General features: G+C 52.8%; 6 protein-coding genes across 6 annotated transcripts; 3 read left to right on the top strand and 3 right to left on the bottom strand.

The window, feature by feature from the left end:
• Positions 1 to 360: 360 nt before the first annotated feature.
• On the top strand, positions 361 to 3,238 carry NEUTE1DRAFT_80974 (uncharacterized protein; the record flags this gene model as incomplete). Its single annotated transcript, XM_009852246.1, has 5 exons — positions 361 to 712; positions 782 to 1,459; positions 1,499 to 1,612; positions 1,674 to 2,732; positions 2,801 to 3,238. The coding sequence occupies 5 exons, from the start codon at positions 440 to 442 to the stop codon at positions 3,236 to 3,238; spliced, it is 2,562 nt and encodes an 853-aa protein (XP_009850548.1).
• A 1,088-nt stretch (positions 3,239 to 4,326) lies between these two features.
• On the bottom strand, positions 4,327 to 6,026 carry NEUTE1DRAFT_80971 (uncharacterized protein; the record flags this gene model as incomplete). Its single annotated transcript, XM_009852245.1, has 2 exons — positions 4,327 to 5,312; positions 5,361 to 6,026. 2 exons carry the CDS (start codon positions 6,024 to 6,026, stop codon positions 4,386 to 4,388), a joined length of 1,593 nt encoding a protein of 530 aa, XP_009850547.1.
• A 550-nt stretch (positions 6,027 to 6,576) lies between these two features.
• On the bottom strand, positions 6,577 to 13,423 carry NEUTE1DRAFT_80970 (uncharacterized protein; the record flags this gene model as incomplete). The annotated part of the gene is made up of 4 exons (XM_009852244.1): positions 6,577 to 9,606; positions 9,671 to 13,043; positions 13,132 to 13,284; positions 13,362 to 13,423. 4 exons carry the CDS (start codon positions 13,421 to 13,423, stop codon positions 6,727 to 6,729), a joined length of 6,468 nt encoding a protein of 2,155 aa, XP_009850546.1.
• Positions 13,424 to 15,115: 1,692 nt separating this feature from the next.
• NEUTE1DRAFT_121849 (uncharacterized protein) lies at positions 15,116 to 16,504 on the top strand (the record flags this gene model as incomplete). The annotated part of the gene is made up of 1 exon (XM_009852243.1): positions 15,116 to 16,504. One exon carries the CDS (start codon positions 15,125 to 15,127, stop codon positions 16,226 to 16,228), a length of 1,104 nt encoding a protein of 367 aa, XP_009850545.1.
• A 189-nt stretch (positions 16,505 to 16,693) lies between these two features.
• NEUTE1DRAFT_80968 (uncharacterized protein) lies at positions 16,694 to 18,569 on the bottom strand (the record flags this gene model as incomplete). The annotated part of the gene is made up of 2 exons (XM_009852242.1): positions 16,694 to 18,127; positions 18,210 to 18,569. 2 exons carry the CDS (start codon positions 18,567 to 18,569, stop codon positions 16,694 to 16,696), a joined length of 1,794 nt encoding a protein of 597 aa, XP_009850544.1.
• Positions 18,570 to 21,111: 2,542 nt separating this feature from the next.
• NEUTE1DRAFT_129372 (alpha-glucosidase) lies at positions 21,112 to 23,161 on the top strand (the record flags this gene model as incomplete). Its single annotated transcript, XM_009852241.1, has 5 exons — positions 21,112 to 21,281; positions 21,354 to 21,369; positions 21,479 to 21,576; positions 21,631 to 21,984; positions 22,051 to 23,161. 5 exons carry the CDS (start codon positions 21,112 to 21,114, stop codon positions 23,159 to 23,161), a joined length of 1,749 nt encoding a protein of 582 aa, XP_009850543.1.
• Positions 23,162 to 23,232: the final 71 nt, after the last annotated feature.

Here is a 23,232-nt window from a genome sequence, read left to right as displayed (position 1 = left end):
CTGTAAAATGGAGTCTTTGCAGCTCAAGCACGGACAAAAGACCCACTTGCATCTAGCCTTGTCACAGCTTCCACTGTAGTGTAATGCTCCCATCTCCGGTGTCTGTCTCAGTCAACAACAAGTGAACTTCACCTGAATCCTTACTCTTTTCTTTCTCCCATCTTTACTTCCACCAATCTCACAAACAGCGCGGTTTGCTGGTCTTTCCCTTTCTTTCAGGGTTCACTGACCTTATACTCCGGACAGAGGCATTCATTCTCCAATCCATAGGTTCTACCAGCATCATCTTCATAGAGAATTGCCGGCAACACTAGACTCACCTCTCGCCAAACCTTCTCGCACTTCGTTCAGCCTTCTCGCGCGATCGACTTCGACGAAACTAATATCGATAGCATACATCCACTCAGTATCGACATAGGCTGCCAGGCAATGAGTAAAAATGCCTTCCAGCGTGATTGAGAGCCACGGCGTCCCCGGTGTCGCCGCCTTTTCGGCCTTTCTCGAAAACCTCTTGGCACGCGCAGAAGCAGTAAAGCCGACGGCATCCATCGAACCTCCTCTCGACAAGGCCGATTTTCAAAATCTCCAGACCCAGCTGAACGAGGCCCTTGGCGTGGAGCCCAGCCAAGCTAGTGAAGTGAACGATGCAAAGCGGACACAGCGGCACGCCATCATCGAGACTGCCGTAAGAGACACGTTCAGCAACCTGATCGTGAGTTTGACTTCAGTTCCTGCCGAGTTTGCCAGCTTAGGTTGCGCCCAAGCTGACTGACTTCGCCAGGCCACCACCTCTATCGACTCGCCAGATTTTGCCCGAGTATGGAACCTCTTTGACATCCTGTCCATCCTCTCTGATGACGAGCAGTGTGATCCCGCCCTGCTTCTGTGGCTGGTTGAGGAGCTGCTTGACAGTCAGACTATTGCCGGTTGTCGCAAGGTGTTTGACTTTCTCGAGTCCCGCAGAGAGCGCATCACAGCAAAGCATTTTGGTCAAAAGAAGCTGGTCATTCTCCGCACCTGCAATGAGCTTCTTCGACGTCTATCAAGGGCTCTGGATCCAGCGTTCTCTGGTAGAGTGTTTATCTACCTCTTTCAGAGCTTTCCGCTCGGAGATAGAAGTTCCGTCAACCTGAGAGGAGAGTACCACGTCGAAAATGTTACCACATGGGATCAAGAGCCGACAAAGACAGAGGATGCTTCTGCCGATAGAATGGATGTCGACACGGAGACGCAGGGCGAATCTGCCCAAAAGACTGGCGAGCAGCGATCAACTCCCAAGCCCGGAGCTACAGATGCCAAAAAGCAGCAGGACAAGGCGCTCGATCTGGAGGCTTTATACCCTATCTTCTGGTCCCTGCAGGAGAGCTTCAATCAGCCAAAGAAGTTGTTTGAGCCCGCGCAGTTTGCCTCCTTCAAGTCTGGTCTAGAAGCGACCATGGCTACCTTCCAGAGCATCAAGGTTGATCAAAGCGCACGGTCCAGGGATTCCAAGGACAAGTCCGATGAGAGCAAGCGTGCACTAAAGAGGAAGCGTGGTGAAGGTGAGGATGACGAGTTGGCTAATGGTTTTAACCCAAAGTATCTTACCAGTCGTGATTTGTTTAAACTCGAGGTCCGTTCCCTGTTTCACTATTTTTATATTGTCCCTTAACTGACCACAAAAAAAAACGCAGATTGGCGATCTTGCCCTACGTCGAAACGTACTCGTTCAAGCCTTGATCATCATGGAGTTCCTACTTTCCCTCTCACCCAAGGGTAAGGAAAAGATCGCCAGCATCAAAGCACCCAACAAGTCCGTATCACATTCGGATCAACAGTTGAGTGAGGAAGACACCCACTGGGTGCTAGACATGAAGAAGAAAATCGCCGATTACCTCAAGCTAGGCCCAGAAGGTCCTTACTTTTACCGGATGATCGAAACTGTCCTGAGCAGGGACAAGAATTGGGTGCACTGGAAGGTAGAGGGCTGCCCGCCTATCGAAATGCCCGCCGTTTCCCCTCAAGCGTTCCTCGATGCCAAGATTGCGGCAGGCAAGCTAGCAACAGCAAAGAAAATGAGAGATGCACCGATGGGCTCGATGAACTGGGACTTCCTACAAGATGAGGACCCGGACGAAGCTTGGAAGAAGCTCGAAAATCCGGAACGGTACCAACAACCTGACCTCAAGACACTCGAACGAAAGTTAGAGGATGCCAAATTCGATATCGAGATGGCCAGAGATTCCAAGGAGAAGCAAAGGGCAATCGAGGCCAAGAACAGCCTTACCTGGGTGGCTCTTAGAGTCGCCAGCAGATCCAAACTGGCGATGTTCGACGACATTGATAGTGATGACAACATCGACGTCATTTTCCAGGACAAGCCTAAAGAACCCGAGCCACAAGAGGCGGAGGATTCCACGGCTGCTGCTGATGCCGTCTTCCCCGATGACCGGAAGCCAATAGTCGTCGTAGACGTCAGCCGGACCAGCAAACTCAGTGTTGCGAAGCGACTAGCCAGCCAACACCCCGGCGTCTTCACACGAGTACCAGCTCACATCACCCGCAAACCTCAAGAAGGCGAAAAGGAAGGACAGGATTACTACTTTGTGGACACACAAACATTCAACATGATGCGAGACGGCGACCAGCTTATCGAGTTTACGGAAGGAGACTACAGCCAAGGCACGAGCAGGAAACACATCCAAGCCGTTAGTGAGGCAGGCAAGGTTGCTATTATGGAGATGAGCCACGATGTAAGTTTCGATCATCCCACCTGTCACTCCTAAGCGATCACATGTTCACCTATTTAACCGCTTAACAGAGCGCACAACAAGTCAAAGACTGGGACTTTTCGGCGCGCTTCATTTGCATCGAGCCTCCCTCGCCAGAAATCCTGGAAGCGCAACTAAGAGAAAATGGCAGCGGCCTCGAAGGAAACGAGGATCAAATTCAAGCCATCCTCAAAGACGCCGCCGAACTCGCAAAGCAACAAAAGTCCCCAGACTTCTACGAGTCAGTCATCGACGGTGGCGACGATTGGACCGCCCTTGAGGTCGCTGTATACGGCAAGGCGATCACCACCACCAATGGTAATGGCTCGACCGAGGAGGACAATGAGAATCGGGAACCTGAAAACGGCGATGTCTCTATGTCCGCCGTCGAGGGCGCAAGTAAGAAGGAACCCGCAACAACGACAACAGCAGGTGGAATTGATGAAGATGTTCAAATGACGGATGCGGCTTCTGCACCTGAGACTTAGAACCAATGGGTTGGGAGCTGGATAAGTCCTAATAATCGAGGTCAGGATCGTGCTACTTTCCTGATGATGATGATTTGGGGATGGAGATGGGGTAAGACGGGTGATGGATGTTATTGGTCAGATAGCGTTGACTGTGGTTGCTCGAAAAGCACAGCCAAAATTGGGTTCGGTGTAGTTGCAGCAAGACCAGGGCTGGGCTTTCGAATAAAATGCAACATTTGTTTATTATCGCCAACGAACATTGAGCAGCGGTCTTGTGCCGACAAGCTTCTTAGAGCGGTGTTTATCACAAGAGACCGACGACCATGTTGGTCTGCTTTTCTGAAGTAAAAAAGGTGTCTCATCTCTGGATTCTGTCATTATCTTTCTGAACAAGGCCATTCGCTCACTTTATACCCATTGCACGGCAAAAGAAACACAAAGATGGATTGGTGTAGCAATCTAACCCCATTCACTGACTACCAAAAGCTAACCAACCACAATGTTAGAGCAAAAGCAAAAAGTCAAAAAAAAAAAGGTAAACTTTCAAAAATAAGGGGCCCCCACCCGAGCTTGGTGGAGTTGATTGAATCGTTTTGACAAGAGTGGGATTCGAACCCACGCCCTTTCGGACCACGGAACTGAGTTTTAACTCGGATTAAGGGTTAACCTTAACGTGGCGCCTTAGACCGCTCGGCCATCTTGCCTATTATGGTTGGTTAAACCATACCTGGGTTCTATGTACGGGTGGTGAAGCTGGGGTCTGGACATGAATTTGTGATGGTTGTACAGTATCAAAACCACCACTGAAAATCTTTAGGGCGTTTAAAGGAATAAGTAAAGTGCTGGACATGGTGGAGGGGCTTCAGACAACGTACGACATTGATGCAAATATAAAGACACATCCAGTGACAGAGAAAGGGTCGCAGAGGAGGAACCAGGCGGACGGAGTTGCAATGATCAGCTGGGCAAGCGACGGATTTTTCATCCCCAAAATTTCTTGGTACAACACGAATTAGACATCTCAAGCACCAACATAGACTGGAGCGTCGATCACACATTCCCAATACATCATCCCAACTCCGTGAGAAGTCATGACCAATCCTTTCTTTATACATCAATTATGCTAAACAAATCAAAACATCATCTCCAACCCCACACTACTGCTCTACTCATCATCTGACTCCTCATCCTCCGACTCCTCACTATCAAACTCATACTCGCTCTCGACCGATCCCTCGGGTCTGGGTATCATGACAAACGCGCCCAAGCAAGTGATTCTGTTCTCCGTCTCGTACGTGCCCAACAGCTCGCCGACCTGTCTGCCGGCCTTGACGCCCTCCTCCTCCTTGCGAACACGAAGGTCGCCGCTCTCAAGACGCCAGATCCTAATGCGGCCATCGCTGCCCGCGCTGGCAACGAACCACGACCTCTTACCGCTTTCCTCGTCCTCCACGGGGAGAATGGTAAAGTCCTTGATTCTGCCCGACACGCCGGCCGTCTTGCCGCCGAGCTGAGCGATCAGCTTGGCATTAGGCGTCTTGGCTTCGAAGAGCTTTGTCTTATGCTGCTGCTCCTCCTCCTTGGGAGCAGGTGGCTCAATCAACTCGGACTCAGCCGTATCAAAGAACAATATCCTCCCATCCTCCGTCGCCACCGCCAGGACATGCTTCTCCTCCTCTTGTCCCTCCTCCTTACCAAGACTGACATACTTGATCTCGTGCACCTTTGTCATCTTGGTCCCCACCACATCCTCCCTCATGACCCTGCACCTCGGGCGACAGTCCATGCCAAACACCAGCACATCGCGATCAAAAGTAACCGCAAACTCGTCCTCGCCCCACACGATCCTTCTCGCCTCGCCCGTGCTGTGTTTTCCCTCGCCAATCTCCATCAAAACATCCTTGGGGAAGTTCAGCACGCGACTCTTCTTGCCCGTCTCCAAGTTCCACAACCGCATGCTCCTCTCGCCTTTACTAACGCTGATCATGATCTTGTTGCTCGGGTGCACCGCAAAGTCATTGACACCCGCGGGAACCGCTCCCAGCGCAGCCGTGTCGCCCGACGGCCTGCCCTGCGCCTTGGGAATGGGGCACTTGAAGGTATGCAGCAACGCCCAGTCGCGGACGCGTGTAACGGCGACGGTGGAGTCCTCCGAAGCTGAAAGCAGCTTGGAGCGGTTGGGAAAGACGAGGCGGGTGATGTTGGAGGAGTGGTGCAGGAGTGTGCCGAGCTCGCGGTTCTTGGGGTTCTCGAGGACCGGGCGGGGGGTGATGCTGTTGAGAAGCTTCTGGTCGTCAGCGGCCTTGGCGGAAGGCGGGTGCGCAGAGATGTTGTAGATGTTGATGCGCTCGTCGGTGGCGCCCGTGGCTAGGAGGATCTTCTGACCGCCCTTCTGGCCGGGCGTGGGCGCCGAGGGAGGGGAGAGGGCGAGGCATCGGATGGCGGAGGCGTGGGCGTTGAAGAGGAAGGTGTCGGCAAAGGAGACTTTGTATGAGGTTTTGGATTCGGCGGCGGCGGCCTTCTTCTTGTTGTTCTTCGAGGGGGTAGCAGTGGTTGTAGTAGTGGTCGTGGGAGTAACGGTGGCGGTGATACCGTGAAGGACGCGATCGTAGGAGCCGGCGACGACTTGGATAGTTATCGGGGAGGTGTTGCCCACTTTGAATGGGGTCGCGGAAGTGCTGGAGTTAGAGCTGGCGCGCGCAGCCTTGGTCGGTGCTGGGGCCTTGACTTTCTTGGTTGATTGCTGTTCTGTTTTCCCGACAGGTTCGCTCTCGGGCGCATTATCTCTTTTTCTCTTGTTGGCCATTTTGAGCTCTGTTGTGGTGGTGGGATTACAATGAAGAAGGTAGAGGTAGGAAGATGATGAAAAAGTGGTTGATCAAGACAGGCAGAGCCAGGTCTTCGGTCTTCAGTCTTCAGGCTCCCGTTGCAGTGCTGAACGATTGCCATTCGATTCCATTGATTTTCCTTCGCAACTTTTTTTAGTGGGGCTTTGCTTGAAAAGTCTTATCTTATCAGTGCACATCACGTACATACAATACATACTGCGTAGGTAGAGTTAGGTACGTACACTGGCTGGACAGCACGTCTTGGCATGTCTGGTCGTTCTCTACCAGCACAGAGCCTACGTCTGGTGTCTCTACTAGATAGGTACCTGGACAATGTGGCATCTCGAGTCACTTTCAAACGGAATCGAGGGTATACGTACTAATATCTATATTCAATGCGCTCGTCACTTCGTTAGAACGCCTTAATCTTGTGCAATCGCTGAACGACAAGCCTTCCCTATACGTACAACATTCGAGTAGCCCTTACATCTACATGTGCCTTGTGCTTAACTAAATCTCTAATTTCCTCCCCCCCCCCCCCTCCCCAATCGTTGACCCTATCTCCAGGACCATCATCTGCCGTAACTCATGATATCGGCAGTCAAAGCATGGTATGGCTACTGCTCATTTCCTAGTGTCGGCATGAAGCAAGTATTCTGGTGGTTCACTCTCATTTTATTATTTTGTTGGAGCAGGCGCAGCCCTGCCGCTCCCCTGTCCCTGTTGTTGCTGTGCCATTCCCGCCTGCTGAGCAGGCTGAGAATTTTGACTAGTCTGGGAAGCGGGCTGGGGAGTAGCTACAGGTTGCTGGGCTTGTTGGACCTGTGGTTGTTGAGCTAGAAGAACTTGATGTGATTGCTGACCTTGCTGGCCTTGTTGATTCTGCTGGCCTTCCTGTCCAACCAGACCATGCTGAACTTGCTGACTAGCCTGTTGCGGCTGGTGCGCCTGTGGTTGAGACTGAGACTGCGGTTGCGGTTGCGGTTGCTGTTGTGGTTGAGTTTGCGGTTGCATTTGCCCGTGGCTTTGAGCCTGAGCCTGAGCCTGAGCCTGCTGAGCCTGCTGAGCCTGCTGAGCCTGAGCTTGCTGAGCCTGAGCCTGCTGAGCCTGAGCCTGCTGAACCTGAGCCTGCTGAACCTGAGCCTGTTGAGCCCGCGCCTGTTGACCTTGAGCCTGCTGAGTCAGCTTAGCCTGTTGCGGCTGTTGAACTTGCTGAGCTTGGGCTTGCTGAGGCGGCTGAGGCTGCTGGGCTTGAGCCTGGGGAGCCTGAGCCTGTTGAGTTTGAGGCTGTTGGGCTTGAGCTTGGTGAGCATGTTGAGGCAGTTGTGCCTGTTGAGCCTGCTGCGCCTGCGGTAGCTGTGGTGCAGGGTGAACTTGTTGACGCTGCTGCTGCGTCTGTTGTGCCTGCTGTGGTTGCTGCTGCTGATGCTGGTGCTGCTGATGAAGTTGTTGCCCGTTCCCATGGACTTGTCCGTGTCTCTGTCCCTGAAGCCCTTGGGGTTGCTGGACATGTTGTGCCTGCTGAACTTGTTGGGTGTGGTGTGCTTGCTGGGCATTCCGAGCGTGTTGAGCTTGCTGGGTGTGTTGAGCGTGCTGGGCATTAGGGGTGTGTCGAGAATGCTGAGTGTGCTGAGGTTGAACCTGACCCGGAGCTTGGCCTTGGACCTGACCCTGGATCTGACCTTGGACTTGACCCTGAGCTTGGCCTTGACCCAGAGCTTGACCCTGGCCCTGAATTTGGCCTTGGCTTTGAGCTTGTCCATGCTGTTGCTGCTGTTGTTGGTGTTGCTGCTGCTGCGCTAGCTGTGCTTGCTGGGACTGCTGAGCTTTCTGAGCCTGTTGATGAGGCGTTTGTACTTGCTGCTGGGGTTGCATTTGCGGGGTCTTCTGGGATTGTTGAGGTTGTTGAATCTGCTGAGGTTGCTGGGCTTGCTGTACCGGCTGTCGTACCATCTGAGGCTGTTGAGACTGCTGCCGTGCCTGCGGGGATTGCTGAACCTGCTGCTGAATCTGCTGTGACTGTGGACCCTGCGGCAACTGATGTGCCTGCTGCCCTTGTACTTGCTGGACTTGATGAGCTCGCTGGGTTTGCTGAGGTGGTTGACCTTGTCCCTGAGACTGAGCCTGAGGATGCGCTTGGGCTGCTTGCTTCTGGGCCGCCGCCTGCGCCTGGAGCTGAACCTGGGCTTGGAGCTGGGCCGCTGCCATTGCTTGTGCTTGAACATGAGGCTGGGCTTGAGGTTGCTGAGGTTGATGCGCTTGAGCTTGAGTCTGCATCTGAGCTTGTGCAAGAACTTGGGCTTGGGCTGCTGCCGCTGCCGCTTGTTTTTGCTTCTGAGCAGCCGCCGCTTGTGCCTGGGCTACCTGGGCCGGGGTAAGCTGACTTTGAGCGGGTTGCGGAGCTTGCTGTTGTTGTTGAGCCTGTTGTGCTTGAGCCTGTTGTTGGGCCCGTAGAAGCTGCGCATATTGGTGAGGACTCGTTGTAGTGGCCACGGTACCTAGACTGTGTCCAACTCCACCTGCCGCGGCATTCATGGCATGTTGTTGGGTTTGAACAATCAATCGACCCAAATGTTCCGTAGCCATCTGCCTGATCTGGTCCTGGGTGGCCCCGGGATTCTTATTCCTGAAATGGGTCTCAAACTCCTTAAGTCTAGTGTGGATATGAGTATAGGGTAATTGCTGAGCGGGAATCTGAGGACCACGCGGCGACCCAGCCGGTAGCATCGGCATACTCAACCCAGCACCTGGAGACGTCACCATCCCAGCAACGCTATTTGCCGCATTAAACGAAGCCATCATCGCTTGCGCACTGACGCTAGACATGTAGACGCCATTGTTCAGGCTATTCACCACCGGCCGCATTGGTGTTGGCGACCCTTGAACACCGTTGATTTGAACTTGCGGCACTGGCGGCGGCTGCTGGGTCACTTGAGGCTGTTGTGACTGCTGCTGTGCTGGTTGAGGTGTTTGAACCTGTTGATGCTGCGGCTGCTGCTGCTGCTGCTGTAGTTGTTGTTGTTGCTGTTGCGGCTGCTGCTGTTGCTGCTGTTGCTGCTGTTGCTGTGGCTGGTGTTGTTGTTGTTGTGGGACCACTTGTTGTTGAACCTGATGCTGCTGCTGTGTCTGCTGTGGGTGTTGTTGATGCTGATGTTGTTGGTGCTGTTGTTGCTGCAATTGCACCGCAACAGCCCTCTGCTGATCTTGGATCCTTCGGGCCTGCATCACAAGGTTGATATCTGGCGTAGGATTCACCATTGGCAGCCGGTGCTGTGCTTGCATGGCCTGGAGCTGAGCTTGAGGGATAGCGGCGACGGGAAGAGGCGGTACAAGACCACTGGCGGCGAGTTGAGCGGGAACCGTAGGGATCCCGGCTGGAGCCTGCATCGGGACGCGTCCTGGAGCGAGCTTCTGGGCCGTTACGGCCATCTGACCTGAAATATTGAGTCTGGCTGCGGCGTTGTTGAGTGAATTGGTGGCGGCAAGTTGCGCTGCTGTCTGGGGCACCTGAGCGACGCCAGGCGTGGCAGCCATTTGGGCTTGTCTTTGCGTAAGGAGCTATTGTAATGTTCTGTCAGTATCTGTGATAACTAGAATAGATGGATCCTGCTCCGCTACTTACCCGTTTCTGTATTATCTCGTGCTGCCGCGCCGCTAGATGAGCCATCTTCTCTGCAATTTGCTGGTCACGAGCAGCTCTCATGAGACTGTACTCCTGAGGAGTTTTCGCCTGGAGGTGGAGTTGCTGCTGGGGTTGCTGTCTCTGCTGCTCATTTGTCTTGCGCATGGCTGTCATAGTGGCCTGAGCCTGCTGTTTCTGCGCCGCCGCCTCTCGTTTCTTCGCCAACTTTCGCATAGCATCAAACAATGCCAGATGTTTTTGGTTCCTGCGTCTCTCAACACGCATGGTGTTGGTGGGCCTCTTCCGTGGAATAGGGGCCACCGCACCGTTAGGTCCAACCTGCTGCCCCTGTGCCGCGTTCTGATTGTGCTGTAGAATGGTCCGCCCGGCAGCATCGATCCTGGCCTGATAAGCCTTGAAGTAAGGCGTCTTTGCAAAATCACTAGGCAGGCCCTCGAGATTCACCCATCGCTCAAAGCACTCCCAAGGGGTGCGCCGCTCCACAGCTGATGGGAACGATGACCTGCTGGAGATCATCGAGGAAATGAGAGACCAGTTATACGAATACTCACGTACCAACGCTCTAAGCTGATCATCCTCTGCCAATGTCCATTGTGAAGCGATCCGGCTTTCAAAAAAGCTCTGGACAGGCATTGGGTGTTCTGAAGGTGGGCGAAATTGATGGCCAGCATGTAGACGATCTCTGGTCAACTTCATTTCCGGAGCAAACAAGGCAACATCAGTACTTGCGGGCGGCAGTTTGGCGCCCTTGTCTGGCTGAGCACCAAAGACATATTCCTCCTCCTCCTCCTCGTCTTCGCCCTGGAACTGGAATCGGGAACGTTTCTGAGGCCGTGGCTTCACGTCCAAAACCATTTCGCCCTCAACATACTTGCTGAGAGGCACGGCTGGCCTCTTCCACTTGGCATCGGGATCGTAGTCTGGAATTATCCAGTCGAACTTGGGAACCTTGAGCGGGGAACCATACATTGGCAGATTTTCTAGCAGAAGATCCGCCGTCCGTGAAGGCTGTAGCTCAAAGACCACTTCGTCATCCTGCAAGGCAAAGATGGTAGCTGGTGCAATGGTGGTAATTGGCAGCTCCGGTACTTCTTCGTCGTTACCTACGGGCGAATCCGAGTGATCCAGCTCCGGAACCAAAGACTCGCCAGTTTCGGGGGCATCTGCCATGCTGGTATCAGCATTGTCGACCGCCCGGACGGGAGGTATCTTAGCGTCCACCTGTAAGAGTTTTCGATCAGCAGGACTGGAATAATACCATTCTGCACAGGCATACGCAAGGTTTCGAGCAACTGCCCGCTTCCACTTGCGTTCCTCCCGAAAATCTGTCCGCATCCATTTCATCTCCTTAATCAATAAGTCCTGATGGGATGCGGGCCTTGCCGGTTCCAGGCAACGGACAGGTTGCCTAAGCGACCATTTGTCGTGCTGCTGGAGATGGTAGACTCTGCGCAATATCTTGCAGGCTTGGTGATCGAGTATTGACAACGTTTGATCGGAGGTGGACACAGTTTTGTGGGCGGAGTGCAACAATTTTTCGAGCGGTTTCATCCAAGATGAAGTTCGAGCAAAACTCTCAATGAAAAGCGTCACGAAGTAGTCTTCGGAAGGAATGTGACCAGGGGGCTTTGGTTTGTTGACAGTCAGTGCGGTATCGTCACTAAAACGAGGTTTCCTGTACTGCTTTCCAAAGACAACCGTAGGCACACTTTTCCTCCGCCTTTCGCGGAGCCTAGTAGAGAGAGACTTGAGCCGATGAGTTAGCAAGCCCGGAGGCATATCACCTTCTTCGTCCGCAACAGCAGATTCCGTGTCAGGGTGAGATGATCGGGACGTCCTGGCCTGGGTCTCAGTCTCAGTCTCTGGTGGTGCGTTGATTTGAATTTCGGGCACAGTTTTCTCAAGAGATACTGCAGGCTGCGCAGATGGTGGCGTGGTTGACGGAGCGGTCGAAGAGGGTTGAGGCTGGCGAGCAGACTCTTGGGAAGGAGCTTTCTCTTGCACTGCGTGCACACTCGGGATTGATTTCGATGCCTGCGCAGCTGGAATCCTGTCCACGTCCATCGGAATAGGACCAACATCCGCCCTATTATTGTGACTTTCGGGGCCTTGAAAAAGCGGACCTTGCTTTGCAACCTCAGGCAAAGCGGCCTTGGTCACTGTGACACCTGTGCTAACACTTGCCTGTGAAGCAACGTGCTTTCCTGGGATATCTCCGTTCATCATATTCCGGACCTCACCATTCACAGCTGACGGGGGTTGCGTCGGCAACCCACCAGTAGGATGCGCCCCATTGGGTCCCGCAACACCCGCCTTTCCGATGACTTGGCTCGTCCGCGTTGCAGCTGATTCTTGAAGGAGCTGTGCCTCTGCTCCGCTAGGTGCTGGTCTGACTGAAGGAGCTGACGAGATGGCGACCTCTGGAGCTCCATTGGCATACACACCTGGTTGTTGAGGCTGTGGGCGCAATTCTGGGACGGCGACAGATGGTCCTGTGAACTGACCCACGCCCTTGTTATCGGTGGTGACCCTCCTGAGTTCCTGCTCGGGCCTGGAGACTGGCTTATCGAAAGACTGCGATGCCTCATTATCGGGGCTAGTGCTTGCTGACGCTTCATTACCGAGGGGAGTTGGAGCGGACTGAACAGTTGAGCTGGGTGACGAGAGGGTATCGGGGTAACGAATCGAATCGCCATTCGATAATAGCTGATTGACAGAGGTGATTGTAGGCTTAGGCCGAGCTTTCTCTTCTGCATCTCCCCTAGACACCGTGTCGTCCTTGGGTCCCGTCCTACCTTCCACCAAATTCGCCGTCTTCCTAGTTGATGTAGGAGCTGTCGTTGGGGGTGCAACCGTTTGCGGAGTCGGCAATAGGCGCCCTTGAGGTGCATTGTTGATGATGCCGTTCCATCGCCCATTTCCATGAGGTACTGCGGGCGCAAGGAGCACAGGCGTCTCCTTCGCCGGCGGTTTCGACTCTCCGCTGGGGCCATCGGCTGTCTTAACTGCACTCCCTTGAACCGGCGCCAGCTTCTGAATCTCCTGTCGAGGGGCGAACGCCTTCAAGGCCTCCTGCGGTCCGGCAGCCCCATTAGGTACTTGGTTGTATGGCACGGATCGTTCGGGTTCATGACGGATGCTCGACGTTGGCGGTGCCGGCGAAGGTAAGCCGTTGTGCTGTACATGCTTGGGAATCGTATGGTTTGGATGGATCAACGGCGAAGGTTGAACTTGTTGGACGACATGAGGGCCATGTCCGAGAGAAGATTCATCGGCGGTTGCAATATGTTGTAAGGTATCGAAGCGAGGCCGTTGGAATACGGGCAGCAGTCGCTCGGCCAGTCGTCGGCCTCTGAAGCCCAAGGTTAGCCAAGTTACCGAACAAGACAGGGTGCAAAGATGGGCGCCGATGCACCAGAGAAGGGGACGGTAAAACGTACTGCAGTATTTCACAGTCGAAGAGAAACTTTGCTTCGCCGGGGGAGGCGGGACGCGTATCGAGGTCGTTCAGGTCGTAATTGGGGAAGCCATCTTCGTCGGTTGCTACAGCATACAACTCTCTGAGCTTCCGTTTGCGCGACGTCACAATTGAACTGTGTCGAGTCAACACCAAGTCCCGTACACCAAAATGATCGGAAAGATTCGCTCTATCGATTGGGATACATCTTACTTTGCTTCCGCCCGCTTTGAATGCAGCAGCTTCCGGCGGTCGGCAGGTCCGACCTCAGTCATGTCATCGGCGGCCGCGACATCCGTTTATCAATTAAACGGATGTTCACCTAGGTGCTATGGGACGGTAGCAGATGGAAAAAGAGGCGGCGATGGATAGATTACGATGGGGTTGCGATCTTGGTCGCTGCGTTGATTGAGTTAGCGACGCGAATGAAGGTGATAAATTCTGTTTTTTTTGCCTTTGATCGCGCTTTTGGAGGGGGGTTCATGCCAGGTAATTGGCCGAGACGTTTAGCACTGGTAGGGAGGGAACTCTTTTGATGGAGGGGAAGCACGGTAGATAAGGCTAAAAATGCTAAGGGCCTATCGGGCGGCAAACAGCAGTGAAAAGAACAACAAAACCCGAGTGAGTATGCCGGGGCGTTCCTGCTGCAAAAAGGTGCTTCGAGATGCAGTACTCTTGTACTTACCTGTGTTGGATGGGAAACGGCGCTGGGGGCGAAGGCTTTCAGCGCACAGAGGTTCTGTATAATGTGGCCCAGGAACGAACAAACCCAGGAGGTAGGTACCTGCTACCAACCTACCTACCTACACACCTACCGGACCGTTCCCCAACTCCGGGCAGTCCGGGGTGGCATGGCAAAGGCAATGGCAGGATTGAATATCAAATGCTACTGCAATTGAATAGTTCGTTGCCCGGATGCGGGGTGGAGTTTCGTCCTCATTAAGAAGAAGCAGCTCTCCAGAATCTTTGATCCCCTCTCAAAACAAACGGATCCCCATCATTCGATTCCCTTCGTTGTAGTAGTTTCAAATGGTGAGACTTTCTTGTCACTTCCTCTTTAACCAACGAGGGCTTGACCTTGAGGCCCGACATCCATCCCGACTGCCGATGCGTTCCTGGGCAGGAGGCAGATCTCACTAGGATCCATCCGTCCACGGCCGTGGGAATTCTCGCGGGAATCGCAACTCGAGCGAGTCAAGTTTAAAGTGTGTGACCCTGGGCATGGCTCGGACGGACTCTTTTTCATCAGTACAACTCAAACAACACTCGTTGTGAGGAAACCTTTGAGCGGACGGAAGCAAACCATTGCATGTGAACAAAAGGGGCAGCCCAGAAGTACCTAGAGGTAAGTGAAGACGGTGGAAGTGAAGGTGCTGGATGTAGTAGGATAGGCAACAACTTCATTCACCTACCACCAGGCTTGAAGAAAGAGGTGTGCGTTGGGGAGTTCGGTTCCGGTAACATCCAGACGGGCGCGGCATGATGACGAAAAGATCTTGCAGATCAAGTCGCTCTGGCGACTGCCTTGAGTGCGAAACAGGACAAAAGAAGCAAAAGAGGTCTCTTGAAAAGAAGAGCAACCTGCTGGACATGGGGCATCAAGAGAAGACACGCTTATTGCTGGAATCGCAGCCCGCCGTAGAGTCCATATAGAAATTGGAAGTAAAAGGCTGAGCAGATAGGTTGTTCGTTGTATACTTATGTTCAGGACATGTCTCCGTCGATGTTGTTGACGCGGGCTACATCCAGTCGTCCGCTTTGTACCAGACTTGTGTGTCAGGAGACTTCTGTTGCCTGCCTGGGTGACAATCCGTGGTCTGTGCACCACCCAAACGGTTCTCCATTATAAGCGATAAGCGACTAGTCTACATAGCAGAACGCTTATCGCCTCTAGCGCGTCAACCAGATCGCATTGATCCATCCCCAACAGCCAAAGTCTAATCCTGACATCAACCATTAAGACAACAGCAACCACAATGACCGATCAAGACTCCAAACCCCGGGTGACAATCGCCCTAGGGACATCATCTTCCTCATCCAGTTTCAAAACCAAGAAACCCAGTCGACCAACCCACACCAGGCGTCACCACGCCGGCGCTTCTTCAAACCATTACTCCTCCGAATCCGAAGACGACGATGACGAAACCGGTGGACAACGCACTGGACGAGTCCAAGCAATCACCGAAATATCAACCTATGGCGATGACAACGAGTTGAAATCACGAGATCGCTCAGATCGTAGAGACCGTAGCAGAGATAGGGATAGGAATAGGGACGGGGACAGAAACCGTGATCGCAGGAGAGACAGGTCCCAAGACAGAGACAGACACAACAGATCCAGCAGGCCATCAAGAGGCGATGCTTCTCGCTCCCGTCGACGGTCAACATCCCGTTCCCGCGACCGCGACCACAAGCCCAGAGACCCCAAAGACCTCCAAGAACCAGAAACCGCTCCCCCCAAATGGGGTCTAACAATCAACCCAAAATCCACCACCACCACGACCACCACCACCACCACCACCACCACCTCCTCCTCCTCCAAACCCACCTCTTCCTCTCACTACCAACGTCAATCCCGGTCCCCCTCCCCAGAGGAAAAACCCCCACAAACCCTTGAAGAGCAAGCCCTCTCCTCTCTCCTCTCTCTCGATAACAAAGGCTCCTCCACCACATCCAAGCGCAAACGGTCCCACTCCCCCTCTTCCCATGACCGCGATCGCTCTCCCGACCACTCAGACTACCGTGCCGTACCCATCGACGACTTTGGCGCCACTTTACTCAAACAATTTGGCTGGGACGGCAAGATGCGCGGGAAGGTGAAGGAGGTGACGCACAAGCACGCGAACCTGGCCGGGTTGGGAGCCAAGGACGCCAAGGGGGCGGAGGAGCTGGATGCGTGGAACCAGAAGATTAGTGGACGGGGCGGAGGAGATTCGAGGGGGAGGGACTCGAGGCCTGTCAGGCTGGAGGATTATAGGAGGGAGGAGAACAATAAGAAACAGAGGATGGAGTATCGACACGGGGAGAGCAGCTACAAGCAGGAGAGGGAAAGGGAGAGGGAACAGAGGGGGGATAGGTGAGAGGTCATCATGGCTCAGCGAGGTGCTCTCATTACCACCAAACCTGAATGCTGCAAGAAACAACCCACTGTGACTATCTCGAGCGGGCCGGTTGCTCTTGACCCTGACCTTTCATGTGGCCAAACAGCTCAGGCTTTATCCTGACAGCAACCATATCAAACGGAACTCATGGAATCATCAGGCGAGGTACGATTGTGTAACGTGGTTTTGTTCCTAATCCAATAATAATAAGGCAAAACTACAACTTAACTCTATAGAGTAGGTAAATACTATTCTCCTTGAATCCCGCGTCACCGGCGTCGCTGTTATCCAGTGCTAACTTCTAAACCCCGCGATGTAGAAGGAGTGACAGCACCGCCTGTCCTCCAGCGTTGGCTCCGTCCTCCGTCATATCTTGACCCAAAAGCTCCATTCCTCGGTCCTGAGCCGATGCCAAGACTAATCTAGTTCATAACATCTTCCTCCTTAGTTGTTGTTCTTAGGAGACGCAACCCTAGCAGGAGAAGCAATCTTAGGCTCTACAACCTCGTCAAGGACTGAGACGGTGTTATCACTGCTGCTAGTCTTAGAAGCTGCAGCCCCCTGCGATTTCTCCAGCTCCGCAGCCTTCTTGGCGCTGAATTTTCTCGCCTTGACTTTCTCGTGGAAAAGAATGCTGAGTCCTCGGACAGAGATGTCCTTGGTTTCCGGGACGCGGTAGAACGTGTACAGAGCTGCGATACCACATAAGCCTGCGTAAAGGAAACCCGTCCTGGCACCCCATCTCCAGCTCTCCGAGTCCATTCCGAGCATCTTGGGGGTAAGGAAGAGGTTGAAGAGATTGGCCGCCAGGTAAAGGCCACGTGCGAAAGAAATGGTCTGTGTACGGAGGCGAACCGAAGCGATCTCGGAAACAATTGAGTAGCAAATGGGGCCGATGGTCAGGTCATAGATGGCAGTATACAAAACGAGGACCGCTCCGGCAGCGAACCCGGACGCCGGATTATAAGCCATCGAAGCGGAAGCGCACACAGTAAGCACGACGGCCATGCTGATTAGGCCCCAGAAAATGATCTGTCGACGTCCCATCTTTTGCATCAACCACCAAGACGCAACTGTGCCCACAATTCCGGCACAGGGCAAGCCAATGTTCATGGCCAATGCCTTGCCGCTTTCCATGCCAGCAGACTCGAATAGCTTGGGAGCCCAACCAATGAGGCTCGAACCGCAGAGGGCCTGGATGATCCATGTAGCGCTGGCAATTTCGGTACGCCTTCTGTCAACGCCCCTGAACATGGCGCTGATTTTCTGCCATCTAGTTTGGTTGTCGGCAACGTGCTTCATTTCGTGGCAGATGGCGTGCTGCATCAAAGCAAGCTTCTCCTCGGTGCGCTCCTCGGATCCCTTGCGGACGAGCTTCTTGGTAGCCTTGCGAGCATCTCCTAGCCTGTGTTTCCTGAGATACCAGTAGGGAGACTCGGGGGCAGCGGCAATGGCACAGAAGAGGAAGGCGATGAAGGCCCAGTTAAGGCCGAAGGGCACCCTGTAGGCCCAAGCATTTGGAAGCCCATGGAATGCAAAGGCAACGGCAGAGGCCAAGAGTTGACCGATGATCCAGCAGAGGTTGTTCCAGGTGGTCAAGATGGGCCGCATCTGCAGTGAAGCAACCTCGGAGGAGTAGGCGGGACTAACGACTTGAAATACGCCCCACGGGATGCCCTGGAGCAGAAAGCCGCCCGCCAAAATGAGGACGTTTGGGGCGAAGAAGGGCACGAAGGCAAATGCCGCGCAGAGGGCGAGCATCAGAAGAACAGTGCGCTTGTACCCAATAAAGTTCACGAGGGGGGCTGTAAGGCCGACGCCGAGGATCGAGCCGAGTTGGGCCAACAAGGGCAAAATAGCCTTCCATTTGTACTCAAGCTGATGAGAGATTCGTGTTAGCATTGTCTTTATTCTAGACGTCACGATTCCAACCACTATCAGGCCGAGAAGTGCAACATACCTCATTTTTTCTGGTGTTGGTGTCGAAGACACCGTACTTGGCATTGAAAGGCTCGACGCTGAAGAGATAGGTGAGGAGTGCCAAGCCATAGCCCTCCATGATGATAGTCCCGGAGAACCCCAGCGAGTACATTATCAAACGGAAATCTCCAATGACTGCGTCCTTGAAAGTCATTTCTTGCTCCTTCTTCTCCGCAAGATGGGCTAGATGTTGGTCATATTCGCCTGCACCGAAGAACTGGGTGTGGTGAGGTGTGGCATTCTCGCGTGCCGCGGTGGAAGGACGGTGCGTTGGTGTTGCTCTCTCCTCATCGCCGGATGCGTGTGGCCCTCGAGGGGCAAGGTTGTCGGTATTGGACATGGTAGTGATGCGTTAAGGGTGATTCTGAGGTGACGGAATTGTCGACACGACGAAAGTTATCGAGCTTGGTGATGGTGACACTGTTGGTGATGCTAGAAATACGAGAAGGTGTTTCTGGTTCAGGAGAGTATAGTGTGGTAGATGGGTTTGATGATAAAGCGTATCGATGCTTCGTTCAGAACGACTGATATCAAGTTTGAATGATATGGAAGTCAGTGGAGAGAGCGTGTGATGGGAGAAGAGACACCATCAGAATCTGGGGTTGCGGGCTGGGTACTTATAAAGGAACTGAAATGACGGAGCTTTGGGGAAAAGAAACAAGTGGCCAACTGCGAGAGGGAAGTTGTTGAAGCGTGCAGTACTGCTTCAGTTTATTCCATAAGCCGGTCATGCCCGTAACCAGAGCGAGAGGGGGGAGCTGCATTTGTGGTCAAGTGGTAGCAGATGCATCTTTGGAGTTGAGATTTCGTGGCGGAACTGCAATAAAATATTGAGCGGCAGGATGGTTTCTGCATTGCGGCACCGCGTGCGTGGTTTCCTTGATATGGGCACCTAGGTAGGCATGCAACAAACCACTTTCCAGTGTGGATGGGTTATCCTCAAGGGAAAGAAGTACGCAGAATTTGAGAAAGGAAGAAGTGAAGGATCACCAGGGACTGCAAGAAGGGCACAATGGGGGAAAGGGCAACTCTCTGGCGACTAGTGTCGGTGGATTTGCTCAACAAAATCAAGTTGTCTAGAACGACAGGTAGAGGTAAGTCGGTAGGTCTTGGACTCTATTCCGCATACGATCCACCTCCACATGACTGATCCAAGATGCGGGCTTTCCCACATATTTGAATATGCTGACCATGAATCGATGGCGGATAGGAAGGACCTCCGGTCTATGCAGTGATCCAAGCATCGTCCCGGCTTCCGCATCCCGATGAGCACATGACCGGAGTAGCAGCTAACCATTATCATCATCACCGCCGCCGAAGAAGACAGTATCTCTCTTGCAGTTTTGGGCTCGGGGAACCTCCCAGCTTTTGCAGACTGATGCATAAGGACCCCTTCTGTAGCACTGGTCTGAGAACTTGGAGCCTCATGTTCGCATCAAACCCCATCAGCGTGGCTAGGTACTCGTCAAGGAGCTCCGATATTTATTTTATGCTACGTATTTGCTAACTGAGGATACCTATGAGCTGGAGGTTTTCGACGCAACGGAACATCCGGTCTGAAAGATTGAGGGACCGGTCCGAGTTTCCTAGGTCTCTACGATAGTTCAACCAAACAGCCGAACATGAAAGGTATTCCCGAAACGCAGTACATAAACGCCATGCAAGGGAGCCGAGCGCCGGGCACAATAACGACTCGGCCAGATGATAGCAAGTTGATACGCTTGCTGTCTGGCCTCAACCTCCGAGGACACCTTCTGCAAGAACTCGGCCCATGATTTTTTTGGAGTTTCCTAGATATCAGACATATGGATGTCCGATCATGTACATTCTATGCCCGCACGAAATATCGGGAGAGATGCGTTGCTACCCCCGAATACTAGTATACGTTTAATTCTTCTGGTGCCCGGACTTTCTCTCTATGTTCTTACGGGCACTGGAGGTTGGGGACTTCAAAACCACCGTCTCATATACAATTTCTGGCGGGCACGAATGTTGCAGTCTGCTTACGGATTGTGCCTGATTTCCTGGAACCTAAAAACCAACAGCCCGAGCCTTTGTGGCATCATAGAAACCCGTTGAAATCAGAATGGCTCAGACGCGGGCTAAACCAGTCGCCGGGGTTCAGCTATGCCAATCGCTTTGCATTTATCATTAGGCAATGGTTTAACTGCCAGGCATGTTTGACCCTGTAGTGCCATTCTGAGTGTCACGAGATTTCACAGTATTCCTTGATGTTCGGATGCGATATGTCACAGGATAAAGATGCCGAGCTGGTAAGTTCAAGTCAAGGTCGCTTTCCTCATTTTCTTTTCTGGTTTCCTTCTCTTTGGATAGAAAAGAAGTCGTTTTTGACTCTTTCAATTATATCGCCTTCTACCGGCATTATGATGACAGCAAGACTACCTTAGAAGGGGCCGCCCTAACGATGGCATCGCGGTCAAGACTTTACCGTGTTCAATGAGGTGTTGGTGTTTCTGTTCTAAGCAACCACAATCTGTCTACAGAACCAGGGGAAACATCAAATCACGATGGACTTTTGTTTCGTGTCATACAACAGCGAATCGGCAGGCGTGCCGTTGTGCATTGACCATTCAGCTGTGCCTTCCTTGCTTTATCGTATTTGGAACTGATGATCGGCAGTTTAGCTTCAGGTTGGTGGACTGTTGACGTCGATTGTAACTACTGCAGTAATGCCTAACGTGGATTCCGGCTCTCTTATCTATAAGCAAGCTGGAGAGATATATGTCTCTACAACTCACTTCTGTCGGCTTCACAAAATAGCAGATACAACACCCAACAACTTATTTCAGAGTGGTTTCTGGCCATCCTGTCGAGTCTGAATCTAGTTTTCTCCGAAAGAACTACAGAAAACAATCATCACCATGGCCGACAATCTGGACAGAGTGTGGTGGAAAGATGGAGTGGTCTATCAAATCTACCCGGCGTCTTTCAAGGACTCAAATGGAGACGGATTAGGGGATATACCGGGCATCATCAGCAAGTTGGACTACATCCAGAACCTGGGTGTTGATATCATTTGGGTTTCCCCAATGTATGTGTGCGCCAGTTGTCCAACACTTTGAACATGATGGTGAAGCGCGAGTGCTGACTTGGGTTGTAACAGGTTTGAGAGTCCACAGGTAACAAGCCTCTTCCTCATTAACGGTTGTGTTGTTACGCGCTGATAACTCGTTTACATAATTCCTACAGCCTGTTTGGAACTACTGGCTGACACGTCTGATATGCTAGATTGACATGGGATACGACGTCTCAAACTATGAGGAGGTCTACCCCCCGTACGGCACAGTCAAAGACATGGAGAAGCTCATTGAAGCTTGCCACAAGAGGTAAACCTCATGTATCGCAATGCCATGATTGGACCTGTACTAACACATATTTAGAGGAATGAGACTGGTCTTGGACCTCGTTGTCAATCACACCTCTGATCAGCATGCCTGGTTCAAGGAGTCACGATCCTCCAAGGACAACCCGAAGCGTGACTGGTACATCTGGAAGCCTCCTCGTTACGCCGAAGATGGAACACGCCTTCCACCGACGAACTGGCGGAGTTACTTCTCAGGCAGTGCGTGGGAGTATGACGAACATACAAACGAATATTATCTTCATCTGTTTGCCAAGGAGATGCCGGACCTCAACTGGGAGAGTGAAGAGTGCCGCAAAGCCATTTACGACAGCGCCATGCGCTTCTGGTTGGATAAGGGCGTGGATGGCTTCCGAGTTGACTGTGTGAACATGTTAGTACTATATGCCCTGCTCTCCTTAACCAGGACCAGACACTAACTAATATTGGTTTCTTTCAGGTACTCGAAGTCCACAGAATTTCTCGATGCTCCCATCGTTGACTCACGCTTCTACGAGCAGCCGGCATGGTGCTATTATGCCAACGGGCCACGCATGCACGAGTTCCTGCGCGAGATGAATGAAAAGGTGCTCAACCGCTACGACGCTATGACCGTCGGCGAGTTACCGCACACTCCCGACCCGAAGAGGGTGCTCGACTATGTTGGGCGCAAAGATAAGCAGCTCAGCATGGTGTTCCAGTTCGACATTGTAGACATCGGCCAAGGTGGCACCCATAAGTACCATTTTGAGGAGTGGAAGCTACCTGTGCTGAAGAAGATTGTCGAAAAGTGGCAACGCTTCATCGAGGGCACTGATGGATGGACAACATCCTTCTGCGAGAACCACGACCAAGGCCGTTCCATTTCACGCTTCGCCTCCGACGCTCCCGAATACCGCGTCCTCTCGGGCAAGATGCTCTCGCTGATGATGTGCTCTTTGACGGGAACCCTCTTCATCTACCAAGGCCAAGAGATCGGCATGATCAACGTGCCCAAGGACTGGCCCATCGACTACTACCAGGACATCGAGTCGGTCAACTTTTACAAGCTAATGGCCGCCAAGACCAACAACGACCCCGAGGAGATGGCGTACGTAATGCGCAGCCTCCAGACACTGAGCAGAGATAACGCCCGGATACCTATGCAGTGGGATGACAGTCCGTATGCTGGGTTCACTGAAAGGAAGGAAGGTGCCTGGGCGCACGTCCACGACCTGTATCCCGAGATCAACGTGGCCAAGCAACTCGACGATCCGAATTCGACGCTCAGCTTTTGGAAAGACATGATCCGTTTCCGCAAGCAACATAGCGAGGTGCTGGTGCATGGAACGTTCGAGGCGTGTGATATCGAGAATGAGAAGACGTTTGTGTTCGTCAAGAGATTCGGAGGTAAAGGGGTTGTAGTTGCTCTGAACTTCAGCAATGAGGAGCAGGAGGTGGTGTTGCCGGAGCATGAAAAGGAGTTGAAGTTGATGGTCGGAAACTATGGAAACGAAGAAGGGGGGAAGGGCAAAAGGACAAGGTTGAGGCCATGGGAGGGAAGATTGTACATGGCTGGAGGTGATGCTTGAGAGGTGTGAGACACACCGACCGACCCCCTTTCAGTAAATCTTGGAGGATCTTGGATCTTTCAGCTTGAGCT

The sequence above is a fragment of the Neurospora tetrasperma genome (assembly GCF_000213175.1).
Source record: "Neurospora tetrasperma FGSC 2508 unplaced genomic scaffold NEUTE1scaffold_3, whole genome shotgun sequence".
Lineage (NCBI taxonomy): Eukaryota > Fungi > Ascomycota > Sordariomycetes > Sordariales > Sordariaceae > Neurospora > Neurospora tetrasperma.
This window is presented reverse-complemented; position numbering and strand designations above follow the sequence as displayed.